The following is a 17,129-nucleotide window of genomic DNA, read 5'->3' on the forward strand; positions in this document are numbered from 1 at the left end:
CTTGCATTATCCTTAATATCAAGCCTTTTTTTCCCCCTGCACAACACCCCTTTCTTCTTTGTGCGACTTACTGATCCCCTGCTCATTCTGCACTTTCATGGCTGAAGACCCTGACAGATAGAGTCCTTTGCATGGTTTACTGCAATTTGGCTCTTCCGGCAGCTCCACCTGACATTTACGTTTTCTAAGTTCTAAGGCAATCCTTTGTAGATCTGTGTTACCTGGCTGCTTAGTCTCTATATTCTTGAGAGAACTGTTTATCTTGGGTTTGAAACCCTTCCCAACGTATTTTTCCCCCTCTTCACAAAGATATGCTGCTAACTACTTTTGGTACCTTAGATTTAAAGATCTCGCCCCTTACGTGCAAGATATATTTCTCTTCAGCCTCCTTATCTTTATCAACTAGATTCTTCATTTTCTAATTCTTAAAATTTTCATTTTTAAGGATGTATTTACAGATGTTTTGGCTATCCTGCAAATTCATCTTAATGAATCCATTATATGTGATCTAGATATCCAACTCTTCTATAATGCCCTTGTAACATAATTTGGTTTTACACCAAAAGCAACTCTAAAATCAGTGCTAAAAGGCATCATTTGCTGACGTATTTCTAATCACATCCAAGAATAACTCATTATCTGCATTTCTTCCCTAAATCCATGCCTGAAAACCTGACATCACCCACAGTGAAACACATTCTTGTACAGCTGGAGAAAGATTTAAAAAAAAAAAAGTTAAAAAAATCTCTGCTGAAATCCACCTCAGGGAAAGGGTGCAAAGAAAGCGTGCAGATGCAGCCTTTAGAGTGGGAAATTAATTTAGACAACCTTAGCTAGATCTCTCTCAGTTATAGAGATCAGGTTTTTTCCTTAAGCTTTTTGTTAAATAACAGATTCCCTGTAGTCAATTGTCTCATCACAAAAAAGCTACTTAACACAGTTTAAGATGGATGAGTACTTCAGAAGTGACCTTCCAGTGACTGCACAAACTTCTCAGAAAAGTTATTTCAGAAATAACTCCTATAATTCAATTTAATAAGTAAGGCTTGCTGGCTTTTAGCCACCACACGTAACTAATGTTAACTGGGATTATGTTTGACTAAGCAGAGCTGCAGTCTTCTGCAAGGTACTTCTTGATATAGGAAACTCTACAGAGAAAAGGTCGGACCAACCTGCTCTAGGAATTGTGAATGTCTGGCTTTAAACTATCCATGTTGAATTTATGAACACAGAGAAGTCAGTTTCAATAAATTCAGGGCAAATGGGACTACTAATTTATCTAGTCCAATTCCCTTACATTTTCACAAATCACATGCCTACAAAGAACTAAATTTGTTCTTAGCTAAAGCTTGTTTTCCAGTATATCACACCAGTCTTAAATTTTAAAACAGCAAGAAGACAGAAAAGCCCTTCTCCTCTCTTGTTTAAAAACCTCAAAACTTAATCATCATCAAATTTCTAATCTGAAAACAGCTGGACTGGTTCCAAGTATGGTTCTGACATTTGCTAGGATGAAGAAATTATTGCCTAATATTGCCTTCTTGTGAAAGGTATTTCAATAATCAAGTTAACCCTCCAAAATAGTCACATTTATTTTAATAACATAACAAAATTTCCCACCAAATTTTCCATCCAAGTTTATGACTCTCCAGTGTTTCATTTTTAAAATACCTTCTAAGAATATATAGGTATTAAGTCCTCCCCTAACCCCCACAAGAACAATAAAACCCAATTATTTAAGAAAATCATCTTCTATAAAGATAATTAAAAAAAAAATCAATATACACTTTCTGCTGTCTCATTTATATGCAAATAAGAACAAACTCCAGAAAGAAATTTAGTCTTCCCAGACGAAAACACCTTCAGTGTCTTTCAATTTAATAGGAGTCAGTTTCTGTAGCTCTAAAAACAGCCAAGAAGTGATGACAAATTAAATACATAAATAAAAACATTAAAAAAGCAGTCTTACCTGCCCCCTCATAACGGACATTTGGTTTTCAAAAGTAGCCTTGTCAAATCCTTTATCAGTCTTTAATAAAGAAAACAAAGAGTTATTATAAGAAATGACCCATTTATTTTTAGCTATATATTTAGCATGCAAATCCATCAATTTCATAACACACAGTCATATTTACCAACATCATAATAATTTTTGGAAGCTTCAAATAGTCATGGTATGACCAACAAAAAGGTCTGTTTATTGCAGCAAGTATAGATATGTGAAAGTGAAGGATGTTCCACATCACAAAAGTAAAATACATCAGTGGATACTACTTCAGGGCATTGGTAGGTAGGCCTAATACCATCACATAATGTTGCACTGCTCTGTCTTTCACCTTTACTCTGGCAAAAGAATACTTCCTCCTTCAGATTTATTAAATATTTCAACTTCCACTGGGTTTAACAGACAACCCAGAGTCACTTTGAATACAACTGAGTCAAAGACGCAAATATTGCGAATGTGTTTCAGGATCTAGTTTTGATGTTACAGCTGCATTTTCATTAAAAGTTTAAAATTTCCATTTCTTTCCATCCTGATCATTTGGATTATTTCACTTGAACATCTGACACAATTGTTTGTGGAATGTTTCAGAGAAGGACACTTCTCTACATGTCAATATTGTAGCACAGTTTCAGTATCTTTAAGTAAGTTTGACTTACTTTAAACATGGCCAAGATTTCAGCATCAACTTCACACACAATATATATGTAAAATTAAGTACATGAAAGGTATGCAGGTACTTTAAGTTACATTAAATACACGATCTCCTTAGGTTGCTACAGTTTATCTTGTGTATACACACCACACAGGTATGTTAAATGGCGTTTTTCCATATATATATATAAAAGTTAACTAGCTTTAATTGATAATGTAAAACTTGGATATATAAAAGGTAATTATGTTTTCAGATGAGCTGATTACTATCAATTAGCCACATTAGTGACACAGTTTCCTCTTAATTATATCAACCCTTCCTACCATGCCAATGTTAAAGCTAAAATAGCACAGTATCACAACATACAGAAGTTAGATGGTTTTTCTTTTCATGAATTTAACTGTTCCATTACAGGTATTAGCTATTTCAGTAATGCTCAATTCAAAGAAGCACTCGATTCACCTTAAATAGTTCATAAAGATCTTCACAAAGATCCTGTACGAAGTTCATATCAGAAATGCGAGGAAGAACTAAGTCTCTGGTCTCCTGAGAGAAAGGAACTTTTGCTTGAGAAAGCCAAGCCCAGTGGAAGGGATCTAATGCGGAAAAACAGCACACTTCATGATTAACAACAGGCAAAAATGGAATTCTCAAGTGCTTACCATTGATACAGTACTCTGCTGCCTACTGGAAGTTCTCAGTAACATACTATTTTCACAACGTTGTTACCCCATATACCTCTCTTGGCTACAGTTACAAAAGCAGCTTTACAGCTACTTCACCTTTTTTACAAACAGTAAAAATATATTTTAAGTAATAAATATTTAGCTGAAGCAAAAAGTAAAAAAGGTATATAAATTAAATACTCTAAGCAACAATAGAGGCCTTCTAGTTTAGTAATGCAGTTTCCTTTGGAGTAAAAGAATGGCTGCAATCAAATAGAAATCTTTCAGATGTTTGACCTGTACTGAAGCATTAACAAAAAAGTAGCTACTATTTTTTAATAAAAATTTTTGTTTATTAAAATGCCTTCTTCTAAGCATGCTTAGAAAAACATTAACTTTTCACATAATTGCTATTAAACAGCTGTTTCAAGAGATATTGTAAGACTAATTACTAGTACCAGATGTTAAACGACACCAAACAGTCTCAGTTGCAGGAACTGAGGAACATCACTAGTAGCAGGCCACCCACTGAACTTCCTGACACTGCTCACAGCCCTTTGAGTCTGACAGTCCAGCCAGTTTTCCACCCACCTCACAGCCTGTTTGTCCAGTTCGTATCTCACGTTTGACTACAAGAATACTATGAGAGACCATGCAGTAGGCCTCGCAGAAGTCAAGGAAAATCAGCTGCCCTCCCCTCAATCCACTGAACCAGTCATCTTATCACTAAAAGCTGTCTAGTCAGTTAAGCATAGTTTGCCCTTGGTAAATCCATGCTGGCTTCCCCATCACCTTCTTGTTCTTCATGTGCTTGAACATGGCTTCCAGGAGGATTCATTCCACAACCTTCACGGGGACTGAGGTTAGGCTACCCCATCATTCCTTGTACCCTGCATCTTGCCCTTCTTGAAGATGGATGCGATACCTTTTTCTAGTCATCAGCAACCTCCCACATTACTACAGTCTTTCAAGAGCGATGAGAAAAAAGCCTCACAACGACATCAGCCAGCTCCCATCATGTTTCCAATGCATCTCATCTACTCCTATGAACCATTGTCCATTTTGCTTAAGTGCTCCCTTTCTTCTGCTTTGGATAATGATTCATTCCCAGAAGCTCTGCTTATGAGCTCTGAGACCTAAAAACCTGAGAGCAAATCTTACAAGTGAAAACTGAGGCAAAGTCAGCACTGAATAACTTGTTCTTTCTTATGCCTTTTGCCTTTAGGTCCTTGCTGCACTTTTCTTCAGTCCCACTCTCACTTCTCATTTACTTAACCCTTTCTTGTTGCCCTTGATATCCTCTGCTAGCTTTACGCCAGCTGAGCTTTGACTTTCCAGACTCCATTCTTGCACTTTTGGACAAAGTGGAGTCTCTACATCTTTTTTTTTTTTTTTTTTTTAAATGTATTTAATTTTTGTGTCCCAGTTCAGTCAGGAGTTCCCTGTTCATCCATGCTGGACCAACTTCCTGCCTTTTGGCTAGGCTGTTCTCTGGCTTTGAGGAGGTTATCCTTGACGATCAACCATCTCTAGTTATCAAGACAACATGCTCTACCCCTCAAGAGCCTGTGATTTTAAACAACAACATGCTACAAGTTTACCATTACAGAATTGTCACACACTTGTCCAACTGCAAGAGAATTCTAAAGGATCATCCAAGTTTATTACTTTGGGTGTTGAAGTAAAAGATGGTCTACAATAAGCAATAATTGCCATGTCTCTAGAACAGCTGCAGAAGTGACTGTTGCCAAGAGATATGTAGGACAGTAACTACTGAGTATCAAGATGTCTGGGACTGTACGGAGCTCTGAGTAGGGTAATTAACTAGCCTTTTCACAGCAAAACTAGCCCATGCTAACTGTCATAACTACCTAATTGGCTAATAGTCCACAGATGTAATTGTAAACCCTGTTGAGCACTTCCCTCTAAACTATAAGTAGTCAGAGATGTGGTCAGAAGCAATCTAGCTTTAACAGTAATATCAATTTTCAGTCTGCTCAAAAATACTAACTAAAGATTAACTTCTACAAAGTAAGCTAAAGCTGAGAACAGGTAAAAATAACATGTAACTTGTCTACCTGTTCACCTACAACAGTACCCTTTGTTTTGAAATAGAAATTTGGCCATTAGAGGACAACTTGCATATCCTTGCACTCAAGTAACTTTCCACCATGGTTTTCAAGAAAACACACACGAGAATTGTGTTGCTAAATTTTTCCAATTCCACCATCGGTCACTTTACATACAGTAGTATGTTTATGAATATCCATGTATTAATATTGTTTAAAGGTATAAGGGTAAAAAATATGAACAAGGACTAAATCACATATGCCATTGCAAAAATGGCATTTTTGCTAACTTTCTGAAGAAAAGTACGTCATTTAAAAATTCAATATATAACTACAGTGATGATTTCTTGGTTTCTTACTACAACAACCCAAACAAAAAAATACTTATTTAGAAGTTACTCTCCCAAAAGGAAGATGAATGAAGAATGCAATACTTACATGCCCTCCACTCATCAGGATGCTTAAAAGGAAATGCTAAACCATTGTCAATTGCAGCAATTTTAATAGTAGACTCTTTAGTTATAGTCCATTGGCTATCCTAAGGGAGGAATATTTCAAAAATAAGTGATAGCTATGTGCTTACAAAAATAGTGAAATACATTAAAAATACTAAATAATATACTTTTTAGCTTCACTGCTTAAAGTCAACTTAAACAATATAAAGGAGTATCCAAATAAACTCCAGCACATATAATTCTTACTTTACCACCATTAAAAAGGAGCCCTTCCTCCAAATACAAGATAAGCAGAGCACATAAATAGCTGAAGAAATGTGCTTGAGCAACAGCGGGCAGTTTTATTATTATTATAGCCCAAGAAAAAATACAGAACATTAAAAGTTCTATCCAGACTAGTCTAATCCAAATAGCTTTTCCATTTATTTCGCCTAAAATAATTTGCAGTTATCATATTTCTCGAGACCATGCACCAGGATTAAGGCCATGCACTTAATCCCCTGCAAGACCAAGTTATAAAACTAAACAATTTAAAGAATTTAAGTTTCAGAGTACAATTTTCTTACCTTATCTGACAGATCAAGTCCATCATCTTTTTTTTCATACCTGACTAACCAGTTGTCATTACCTCTGTCTTTAAATAGGAAAATGCATGTTACAACACGTCATTTATAAAGAAATCATCATCTAAAGTAATATACAACAACTAAGAGAATTTAACATAGGAGTCAGGCAAAACTGTTCAAAAAGTTTCTTCTAATCTCAATACATGTGTTTTAGCTTTACTGAAATGTTTGAGGCAACTGATTTACTGGAAAGACCAAACATTTACCAAATGTTCTTAGGTATGCACTACTGCTTTAGTTTCCCCAACTGGCTGAATATACAGCAAAATATCAAGAAAGCTAAGAGAAACTATTTTCATCAATTTTATGCAGAAAGATTGGCTGTAGCGTGCACTTTTCCTTGGGAAAAGACTGTCAGCAGCAGCAACCACAATGACTTAATTTTTAAGCTTGTTTTAATGCTGATGGGTAAAGGAAGAGGCTCTCCAAAATTACAGATAGTGTGATGTTTGACTACATGAAGAAAACAGACTCTTCAAAGATGGAGGAAGGAAAAAACTGAAGAGCCTTTCAGAAGCTGAAAAAGGTCTGCACTGTTCAGACAAAATTGAGACATTGAAGACTTTTTGACAAGGTCTTTCAGATAGAGGATGATTGCATGGATTTTGCTGTCATCTTAAGGTGCTCCCTTAAGTTTAGTTAAACATCCATCAGAAGATTTTCATGTTCCATCATGATGAGATATATTAGACGAAGGTAAAATCACCCACATAATGAGGTTTTGCATTTTGAGTATTTTCCTTACAATTTTAAGAACATCACAGGACATAGTAGTTGTTTGGAAACACTGAGATCTATTTGATAAAGCTGACAAACCATAGCAGCAGCTAGAAAGTATTACATTCTTATGAAACTTTCTTCTTTTAGTTTGCTTCTAAAAAGCCACAGGTTAGAGTAACTTATTTTCAGCTGGATTCCTTTCTACTGAGTGAATTTAAGAAAAGGAAAATGAACTACAGCTGGTATGTCTGAAGAAGGGTAAAGATGCCCACCTCTGACAAAGCAGCAGAGGAAGTATTTTAAATATAAAACTGCCTTTGGACTCTTGAGGAAATAAACCACCTATGTAGTCAACAGAAGAATCCCAGCTTCTGAGTGAAAGAAACAAGAATGCAGGAGAACTGAGAGATATACATCACAGTTGTACTTCAGTGCCTAGTCACAATGAATATGAACTATCTTGCACTGATGCAAAACCGTGCTGTTATTGGCTCCAGCTTAGCATAAAAGGAATGGTAGTCATGGCTTTTCTTACAGTTCCTGAAACCCCACCGTCCCTTATCCTAATCTGGAGAAACAGACAGTTAAAAGCCTACTGACAGAATTAAAGCATAATGGAAGTATTTGTTCTTGAATTCTTACATTGCTTAAAAATATCAAGTAACAGCCAAAAAGGGTTGTTTGGATTTTGTCAATTGCAATATTTAATGTTTGAATCCAGAGTAAATTTTTTAAAGTTTAAAATGCAACATTCTGGCCTTCAATTGTGAGAAAAGCATCTGAAATGCATTAAAAGTCTTCAGCAGCAGTTTTCAGCCAGCATTGCTTACCATTTCTGCCTCACAAAAGTAGATAGATACCGAGAGACACTAACAAATACCTGTATTTCTGATGACATAATCCAAGATAACCAATCTTTCAAACTGTGACTGAAATTCTTTCCTTGTGTTCTCAGGTAAAGGATCAGTTTCAAACTTCCTGAGCCAGTAGTCAGCTTCCTTATATCCTTCGACAAACAGCTGGAAGGAGCCAACCTGAAACATTAAGAAACTGCATTTGGAAAATGCACTTGGGTAGGTCACATAACTCATCTTAACATTAACAGAAAAACTGATTACGTATTTTCAAAGTTCAGAACACAGGAAGTACGACATTTAAAAAAAGATTACTAAGTGGTTTCTCTTTCATTTCTAAATTCTAAAAAAGTAAGACTCAAATCATGAGGGAGTTTTGGTGGTTTTTTGTTTGTTTTTTTTTAATATTTGTTTAAGCACTCACTGAGTTTACCAGGGATAAGATGTAGCCAGACAGCTCAACATAAACAAACACGCAGTATTACAAGCAACATTTGAAACAAAGAGAAAGAAATAACATCTATTCTCTTTTTCACTGGAAACATTTGGTTCAATAGTTCATAGGAAACTCACCAAAAATTACAGGAGAAAAATCTTCCTCTCTGAAAAGCTTGTATGTTTCATTGATGAGAACAGCAGCATTAACTATTTTTTCAAGACACACTTTTTGCATGAAAATGGTTGAAATACATTTCCCAAAAGAGTCCAAGGAAGAAAATTACAGATGGCATAGGCTCCACGTGTGGGCAACAGTAAAGGTGCCCAAGATTAAAATTCAAAAGAGGACCTATATTCGAGAAGTAAAATGCAGATAGATGCACACGTGCAGAGACATGGATAAACACATAGCATGTGGAATAACCATACTGATACAAGCTTGCATAACTTATGTCACATCGATCAAAATTGCTGGGAACTGACACAAGTGGATTACCCAAGCTGTACATAACCTGTGTTTTAAAAGTTTAGGAGTAGAACACCGTGACGATATTTTAGGGATACAATAAGGGTCATTAGGCAAGAAAGATGAGGTTTTAGTCAGTGGAGTACTGCACACAAGATGAAAGGAAGGTAGGATGAACATAACTATAGAATACCTAAAAGAATAAAACAAACAAGGGGGGGAGGGGGGGAATATTTAGGAAAAATGAAAGAACTAGATAAATTGCAAGGGAGAAACAATTAGACAATATAAAAACTTGACACTGAAGGGAAATGTACTAAACAGTCAAGAAAAATAAAAAACCAGATGTACAGTGTTTTAACATATTACTCCTCCAGCAGAAAGCTAGACTGCAGACTGATACAAAAAGTGGCAAGATTAACAACGTAGTTCAAATGAAGAAATGATGCAACAGAGTGGATAGATTTTGCATAGAAACAGTCATATTTATCAAACTTCAGTCATTCAGACATAGTCTTTAACAAGATTTTTCTTCTACTGCTGAAGTTACCTATAAATATTCTCTTTTTTTTTTTAATTCAGTTTTGTATAAGAATCAGGAAATGCACAAATCACTTACTTTTCATCTTACCTTAGGAGGTAGTCCAATTCGATTAAATTTTTTAGCAACTTTTGGCACTTTCTCTAAAGCGTATTTTTTTCCTCTTGACTTTGCACGATCTATTGCACTGTAATTAAAGGTCTCACTGACAAGCCAGACAACCTTAAAATATGGAAGTTAAAAACACAGCTCAGAATTCCTTATTATTTCAGTTATAAATTTACAGTAAGTTTTATGCTTAGTTGTCAAAAAAGCAAGAAGGAAGCATCGGGCTTTTCCAACAGACAAATTTTATATGAAAAGGTGAATATTTGCTACTTTATATATCTCAAACAAAAATGTGGTAAGAGACGTAAGTGGAAATCTTTATATGCTGCTTTTTTGCAATTCTGATGCATCTCACCAAAACATGAGGCACAGAAGTGTCAGAAAATGCTAGAAACTGAAGTGGTTCCAAAGAAGAGATTCAATTCAGATCGCAAGCTTACCCTTTCTACACCAAACTGCTTGCCTTTGGACTCTCAATAGTTTATAAATGACTTAGGGAAAATACATGATATATAAGCATATCTCCACAACTACAGTCCAGAGACTGACAAGTCTGTCACTATATATTTTTTGCATTCAATAATTTATGTATTTTAACTTTTACCTTAGTTTTAGGAACAACTCCTAGCCCCAGCTTGTCATCCACAAGATAGGCACCAGCTTCAGAGAGGTATCCCTGATTTGGAACGAGGCAGCCTCTGCCAAAGCAGCAAGGACAGCAAACTTTGTGAAAATATTTGGTCCATTTTGGATTTAGGTGTCCATAAGGCTCCTCAGATTTTGGTTTGAACACTCCAATAATTTTCTAGGACAAATAATATAAAATTAAAGTATGAATGTTCTGAGTTGCAAAAGATTAACCAATACTTTCAAATAACCAGTTTTCAAAACCATTTTAGATACTATACATTGCATTTTACAGTTGCTTTTTTTAGATGATGAAATAATAAAACTAACAAAACAGTATTCCAAATAAATTTATCATCAAATGCTTGTCTAGAAGTAGCACAAATTCAAAATAAGCTCTTCATAAGAGAAAATCAAATCCAGCTAACATTTACTAGTTTTTCAAAATTAGAGGACTGCATTTTAGAATATACTTCTTTTTATATTCTAAGTTTTTAAAAATTGAGGTTTTAATAGTAGTTTTAAAAATCATTTTCAGCCCACCAATTAACTCATTGACAAGATATTTCAGGCAGACACATAATGGTTCCAGGAAACTGACAAGCATACAGAATGCTAATAATCAAATGTTACCTTTTCTCTTTTATATCTATTTATTTATTGCTTTAAGTTAGAATGGATCAAAATGTTCCACACTTTGCAATTCCCAAGAGTGGTGTCATTTACCACTGCTGTAGATTCCTCAACTCAAAGCCAACAATGGTTCACGCTATCAGCCACCATTTACATTGGAGACGTAGTAAAGCTTAAAATTACTCAGAGTACTATGTCCAATTTGGACACTATGCTTCAAGAAATCTGTTAACAAACTGGAGGAAGTTGAAAAAACAATGAGAATAAGCACAAAAAATGTGAATAATGAAAGACTGTATGAACAGGGATTGTTTAGCCTAAGAGAAAATGGGGCACAATGAACTATGTAATAGGTTGCTATAGAGAAAAAAGGAACAACACATTTACTGTTAAGGAGCCAAGAAATTATAGGCTTAAATCCCAACAAGTAAATTGCAAGGAAAAAAACCTTTTGAACCTTACGAGTGGCTCAAGACCAGAACAGACTGCCAGGTTGTGGAGTCTCCAAAACAGGACGCCACTAACAGGTTAGACAGACATTCATCAGGAATCATGTTAGGACGATCCTGCTCCACAACACAGGCATTAAATAGATGATTTCTCAAGGTGCCTCCTACTCACGATTCTATATTTGTTAACTGCAAACCACAAGATTATTACCACACTAAAATATATAACCTTCCAATCGCCTGTGATAAACTTCAGCCTATCGCATAAAGTCCATGTAATGACACTTCCATAGCTCAAGTGAAATACTGTATCTTCACTCCTTCTCACAGGACCAAGGTAAGTAAATCAAATTCTTATCTAACAAATGTTTAAGAACAACTGTTTAAGAAGCATTTTCACATATCAGTACTTTCCTGAATCCTTATCAAAAAAGTTAATATCTCAATAAGCTAAACATTGCCTGTTGTTGCACCAGCACTCATCACTGATTTACACTCTTAAGTCATAAACAAGTTTTCTGGCAGCCAGAAACTAGCATTCTGCTTCAGTAACTGCTGATTCAACTAGATTAGGGAGAGGACCTGACTAGTGGTTGTAGCTTCTAGAGAACTTTCACCCACTTTGTCCAAGACAATCTAACTTAGTCCAAGATTGTCCAAGACAATCATGCTTTGTCCAAGACAAACTAGCTACAGAGAACGTATTTCATTCAGTTTGTAAACAGAGTACACAAGACACCAGGCACTAGTAGGATCACCTGTCTCATCCATCTATTTTGTTTCATTCCCATCAACTACCAGGAGAAATAAGTTACGAAATATCACTATTTGCATTCAACCTATAAAATAAGTTTCCTATCAACAGGGGCAGGAAATAAATTGACAAAAATTCTCTTGTTTTCAGCATGCTGTTATCTGTGATTCTAAGGTTACATTCAAAATCATGAGCAAGTTCTATGCAACTGCACAGACAATTCAATTTAGACCTACAGAAAAGGGTACGCTTACAATAAATATTCTATGCAACTTTTTTTTTTAAATCACAACATTTTGGAAACAATTTACTTGGTATATCAGTTTAGTCAAAATTTTAATGTTAAGTTTAGAATTCTTAAAAAGTTATTTATTTTTTTCCTATTGAATCACAGCTATCTACCTGCTCAAAACAAAGCTAGCAGCTTTTCACTTCCCAGAAACACAGTGGTGTATTTGGTAGTATATGCCAAGCCATTAATTATCTCTTTTCTGAATCGTTCTTTCGATAATACCTCCTACAAACTGTCCATTTTAAAAAGGAGCTTAGCTCATGCCACTATGTGCCTGGACCATACTGTGCTATACTATCAAATCTAGATACGGTTTTCAAGGTTTCACTGAAGTTAGGACCTTGCTAAATGTTGCAGAGCCACTTGTGTTGAGGACCAGAGTAGAACCAGAAAGCTCAATATGTAGACAACCTACCAAGGCCAATCTTAATGTTGCAAGTCAAAATTAATTTCTAGGCTGACTCCATTGGCATTACCAATTAGCCAATAGCTAAACTGCTGAAAACATGTTGCAAAACAGTTTGTAACAGACACAATGTCTTGTACTTTATTGGTTACACAACGAACAACAAATGCAGAAATATTCAGCACTTCAACAATAGTGCTGCTTAAATACTGAACTGCTTCATATCAGCATACAACTACGACAATGCAAAAAGTTAATCATTTTAATTAGGCAATTTTAGTTTTATCTTTCTGATGGACCCACATCAGCAAATAAGATGACCTAATGGAAACAGGTTATTTTACCTGTAACTTGGTATTAGTGTGGGAAACACTTCAGAAGCTGACCAGTAAGAAGGCTTAGCACATCTTTAATAAGTTCTTTCCCAGCATAAGGAAGAGGAGATTACTCAAGAAGAATAAGAGAAAGCAAGTCACAAAACTGGTCTGAAGTAGAATGATGCAATACTCTGTCAAACAGGATGTGAAATCCATTCTACAAATGGGAGCTGCACTACTGACAAAATGAAGTTTTATCAGACCTTTAATATGGATAACAAATTTAGATAAGCTCTAAATTTAGCGCAAAGAATAAAAGCAAAACTGAAAGCCAGCTAGGAGCTCAGTATCATTACTCTCACAGTTTCATGTTGGCAAATACTTTCATATTTTGCAATGAAATTTTTCTGGCCCACATAAAAAAATTGGTGTTTTTTTAGTCTTCATTTCTCCTGAATACTTACATTCAAATCAATGACCTGCATGAAGGGGGAGGGCAAGTCACTACTAGGAACTTAACTAGGAACAAAAACAACACTTCACTGCAAAACAGAAGTAAAACCAACAAGAAAATCAGCACGTAAGAAACAAGGAAATAAGGTGCTCCATCCAAAATACTATGGTTACAAAAATGATGTGTAAGTACTCTCCCATTAGCCCCAGGGCACAGTGAGTCTCTCAGGCAATTGCTAGTCACCAAAAAACTGCAAGATCAGTCTGGAGAGGCTTCAGACAAAACAGATGTGCACATACGGAAATCCAGAACAAGTATGATTTTTTTCAAGTAATTTCTCTACTAAGTAACTTTCTAAAAATAAAAGATCTCGATTGCACAGCATTAAGAAAAACTCCAAAAAAAACACTTAACCAGTTTTAAAGCATTTTTAGCGTCTTACTGTAGAATACTCTTTAGGCACATCATGATTTAAACCAGTATTTGGTTACTTAGTCAGATTTTTTTCCTATTGCATATTAAATAAGACATAATCCTAATTTAAAATACCTCTTTAAAAACAGTATAAAGTTTGAATATGTATGTATAAGCATACAACCTGAAAGCCTACGAAGAACTAAACTACTGAAGTAGGGAAATGACCTGAAGTTTAAAAAGTCTGCTGAAACTTTGAAGAGGTTTTCATATTAACAGCATTGTATGCGACAGCAAGGATCCCACAAAGCGATTAGAGAAAGAATTTTTTTTTTTCCTTCCAGTTTCAAAAAGAGAGACCCCTCTTTCCCAACCTACTTTGGCTCTCCTCCACCAGAATGAAGGGGATCGTTACTAACAAATGTTCCTGGAACACAGGAGTATGAACTACAATGCGCAGTTCTTAGAAGATTTTGAAGGGGTAGTTCTGCCACTTTCCATCTTAGAAATAAATTCATAAATTCATATATTTATTTGTATTAAGTCAGGTAACTATTCTAAAAATCACTCATTCAATGAAGTGTAAAAACTATCACCAGAAAAGTGGCATTAAAACAAACCAAACATCTATGAAAATTACGTGGCAAAACAGAAATATATTCTGTAATGACCAATAATATGAATAAAAGCTAAACAACAAAAAAACCACCCAACTTCCTAAACGAATAGGAAATGACCATTTTGGGGATGCAGGGAAGAACAACAATCTTGAATATGTTCTGAAAACCAAAGCACTTAAAGTGTTACAGCTTCCATGTTCAACAAGACTGGGATCTTTAGGATTAATGAACACCTACATCTACCTAAAACCAGAAGACTGCTGATCAAGCTTAAAACAAAATCAGATATAACAAATCAACAAAGGCATGAGGGTTGAGTCTCCTCCTTTTTGGAACAGGTCATTAAGCAGACAAAGTATTTCTGATTTAAAGAAAACAATGTGAAAGTATGTCTGAAACATCATTTTCTTTTACTAAATGATGCTAACCAAATGTTACTTTTCAAGCAAGATATTCAGGTTAACTTTTACTTTTCTGTCTCAAAGTAACCTTAGGATACCTTTGATAATCACTATTCAAGGCACCAATGACCACTAATGGAGGGGAAACCAAATCTTCCAAGTTAAGATTCAGCAGACAAGTACAATTAGAAAGGTAGATCTGTTTATATCACTTCTTGCCCATCTACCAATAGGAGGAAGGAGACATGACCTAAATAAAAGACTATCTAAAAAGAAAAGAGATAAAAAATGTAGGAGGCTTGGCTAAAGAAACCTAAACAGTACCCAGATCAGAAGCTCAGTTTTGTTAAAAATCAATTAAAATATAAAAAGAACAAAATGTTAGATTCTGCACAAAGGAATCCCTGAATTGTTTTCAGATGTTAAAGAGGCCCTTTTATTTTCTCCTTATTTATTTGGTGCAGATCATTCAAAACATAGTAAAACTGCAACAGAGAATTAATAGTTATTTTGGCTTAGCTTATGCTGCAAGAAGTGATTAGAAATCTAAATATTACTTGTGTTGATTTTTCCAACATAGATTTTGGCATACTATAAATTATTAAACAACTTATTTAAATTAATTTCCATTTAAATAGAATTTTTAAATTTCCATTTGAAACTCTTTGCTGATATTGTCTCTCACTTTGCAGTAACATGCTCACCCCTTTTGGATCCTTGGCAAAGTAACTCCCACTGGATCCTTGAGAGATTCTTTCTGGAAAAACTCCACACTCTATAGCTTGTTCTGCTCTCAGAATAATTTCTGCAAACTCTGGATCATCTAAAAATATATTCATATCAGCAGTATGTCCTGTATGACCTGAAAAATAAGAAAACAAGCAATCTTAAGTGCAATTATTTACATTAAGCCAAATAAAAAATAAATAATAAAAATCACTCTTGACATTTTGGAACACCTTTTTGTAGCACAGGACATTCTTTGAAGTTTTCTAGAACGTTATCGCTTGCTTGCACGAACAGTGGTTCATGTAATAACATGGCTTCCAAACAAAAACAACTAAAAAGCATAAAACATAGGAAAACCTTAGTATAAGTTGGCAACAGGAAGGGAAGCCTTAAAACTAATAACAGCTCATTCTTCAGGATCAACAACTACAACCTGTTGGATCAGAATCTGTTAGACTACTTGGCCAATACTTCTACCATAAACTACAGTTTAAAGACTTTTATTGGGATTGTCAGGGACAATCAATAAATTGCATTTCATAGAGTCAGCCACCAAGAGAGAGGGAAAGGGTTCTAAGATTTCCCTGTCGCAAAGTACTTAAGTGAGTAAGGGAAATAAACCAAAAAACCCACAATACACTTATTTTTGTGGAAAACGTCACTTTGAATCAGTGGTTCTTATTCCATATTCAAGCCTCAACTATCTCTACACAAGAAACACCACATCATACAGCTGAGCTGCGACTGGTACATGTTTTTGTCAGTAAAAGCAAAATCAGTGTTGTGCATTATACTGTTACCAAACAAAATGCAACATCCATATTAAGTTGCTCTGCACATTAATCTTCCAGATGAAGAGGACCTACAGATGAACTTTATCACAGGAACTGAAGTTGTCTATGCAGAAGACAACTTTCTCAGAGGTCAGTTTTTCATTTCTGTGCATTCATTCCAGAATCTAAAACTATAAGAAGGCTCACTGTCTTGAGGAAATTCTTCAACCATGTCTTTCGTAACATAAAGGATAACTACAGGAAAAATATATTCCATTAAAAATCAAGTTAAAAACAAACAAACCACATTATGCTGCGTGGTCATGGAAGAAGAGAAAAATAATTTTTGAAACTTGTGTTCATTATTGCTACTGTGCTACTAGAAAGCCTTCTGTTACCACAGTGATGTGGCCATACAAAAACATAAAGGCTGAAAACAAGGAAACTGGCAGTTTTAAGAAGTTTCCTTTTGGTTTATCAACACTCTCCATATGAAAATAAGCCATTTTAATTGAAGCTAGTATTTGCTGAACATGGCAGGTTTCTTCCTCAAAAAGTATTTCAATCAAGTTTTCCACTGTGAAAGTATGTTGTGGTCACAACTTACTCCCAGTACAGTCTCTAAACTTACAATTATAACTAATCAAGGTTTTTTTCTTGC

The 17,129-nt window shown here is 35.1% G+C and overlaps 1 protein-coding gene across 1 annotated transcript in view; it reads right to left on the reverse strand.

The window, feature by feature from the left end:
- PI4K2B (phosphatidylinositol 4-kinase type 2 beta) overlaps positions 1-15,825 on the reverse strand; it is a 17,571-nt gene extending 1,746 nt beyond the window's left edge. The window contains exons 1-8 of the mRNA XM_009319887.1: positions 15,671-15,825; positions 10,204-10,404; positions 9,582-9,713; positions 8,073-8,226; positions 6,413-6,480; positions 5,830-5,929; positions 3,120-3,253; positions 1,970-2,029 (exon numbers count right to left, since the gene is read on the reverse strand). Coding sequence (XP_009318162.1) covers positions 1,970-2,029; positions 3,120-3,253; positions 5,830-5,929; positions 6,413-6,480; positions 8,073-8,226; positions 9,582-9,713; positions 10,204-10,404; positions 15,671-15,805 — 984 coding nt within the window. The 5' untranslated portion in view covers positions 15,806-15,825. The remainder of the gene's footprint in view (positions 1-1,969; positions 2,030-3,119; positions 3,254-5,829; positions 5,930-6,412; positions 6,481-8,072; positions 8,227-9,581; positions 9,714-10,203; positions 10,405-15,670) is intronic.
- Positions 15,826-17,129: the final 1,304 nt, after the last annotated feature.

This window comes from Pygoscelis adeliae, unplaced genomic scaffold (genome assembly GCF_000699105.1).
Source record: "Pygoscelis adeliae isolate BGI_AS28 unplaced genomic scaffold, ASM69910v1 Scaffold243, whole genome shotgun sequence".
NCBI classification, from domain to species: domain Eukaryota; kingdom Metazoa; phylum Chordata; class Aves; order Sphenisciformes; family Spheniscidae; genus Pygoscelis; species Pygoscelis adeliae.